The 1,448-nt window shown below is 37.2% G+C and overlaps 1 protein-coding gene across 1 annotated transcript in view; it reads left to right on the forward strand.

Moving 5' to 3' along the window:
* The window catches only part of LOC116021273, a 4,768-nt gene extending 3,491 nt beyond the window's left edge, over positions 1-1,277 (forward strand). Inside the window, exon 5 of the mRNA XM_031261898.1 lies at positions 348-1,277. Within this exon, the coding sequence (XP_031117758.1) occupies positions 348-501 (154 nt within the window). The 3' untranslated portion in view covers positions 502-1,277. The remainder of the gene's footprint in view (positions 1-347) is intronic.
* The last annotated feature ends 171 nt before the right edge of the window (positions 1,278-1,448 follow it).

Below are 1,448 nucleotides of genomic sequence, written 5' to 3' on the forward strand. Positions count from 1 at the left end.
TTTTCCCCCCCCCCCCCCCCCCCTCCCTCTTTTTCCTTTTTCCTTGTACCATTTTTTATCCATTTATAATTTGGCTGCAGACACATCATTTCTGTCATCTTACTCATCTATTATTGATTTTCATCTATGTTATGCATGGCAAAAAATATGGAGTTATTTGTTTATGAATCCGTGCAGTTGAGCATGATTCCAGCAAATGACAATGTTTATACTGTAGGTTTGAGGGTTCACTTTTTATGGCCTGTATATGATGCTTGGCCTATAAAGTTATCATATTATATTTATGACTTTATGCTGTAGGTTTGGCAATTACATGTACATTTTGTGATTTATGATTCTCTGTGCAGGAGACTTCATCCAGCTATGTATTTGCTTGCACTTGCCTATAGAACTCTAGATATTGAAGATGCAAGACTACAGAAACGAAGAATGAAGGATATTGTTGAAGATAAAATGCATAGAATTCTAAGTTGGTGTAAGACTCTTGTGTCAGGGATGTGAGTTATGGTTTATATATTATATAAATGATTCCCGGCAGTATGGCTGATCATTGCTTAGGTCAGGTAGTGATAAGAGACTGAGGTTTTGGTGTCCAACAAAAAGAAAATTGGATATGATGGAGAGACTCCTTCACCCATGACCTGCACTGGAGACTAATGAAGATTACTCCTGGAATTCAATGAGGCGAAAATTAACAATGACTCGTATGAAGAGGCTAGGAGTGAATTTTTTCCATGTATATGATTACGGTGGTCACTGTGCTGCCTTGTTCCCACTCCCCAGTCTCCTGAAGTGCACCACAAAGATAATGGACAAGAATTTGGATTAGAAGTCGCAGAGTACCTAGTTGATATGTGGAATAATGGAACGATGAAGCACCACTGGTAATGATATCATGAAAGAAGTGCCCTGCTGCTATCTAGATTCATGCTTAAACCATTTGTTCATGACAAACCCTTGTTAAATGAGAAGTAGTTGGTGCCACCGGTGAAAAGGAATTTAGAGATCTCATACCAAGGAAGATTGAAATTCAGAATGGGAAATTTTGGTGTTGCCCAAGGAGCTACCTTTGTGTTATTTTGGCAAAGCAGCTTATACTCTGTAAGTCCTAAGCCTGTGCAGTATATGTTGATTATGTTCTGTTAATCTAAATCACGGATACTCACGACTTAAATTGAAGTGATTAGTAAGCAAGATTTTGAACTCCAAGCCCTTCCTATCATCATACAGTATGTTCCTTGAAGTGCGAGTATTGGAAATTGGAGTGTGTTTGCACAGAGACTTGGATCAGCTACTTATTGGTCTCTAAATTACATGTGAAAATTATATGCGGGCATAATTTCCCTGGCTTGCATTCACAACATGTGAGAAAATATTAGTGAAAACTAGAATTTAGGTTGAGACTGCAAGAAAAAAAAAAAAAAAAAAAAAAAAAAAAAAAAAAAAAA

This window comes from Ipomoea triloba, chromosome 5 (assembly GCF_003576645.1).
Source record: "Ipomoea triloba cultivar NCNSP0323 chromosome 5, ASM357664v1".
Lineage (NCBI taxonomy): Eukaryota > Viridiplantae > Streptophyta > Magnoliopsida > Solanales > Convolvulaceae > Ipomoea > Ipomoea triloba.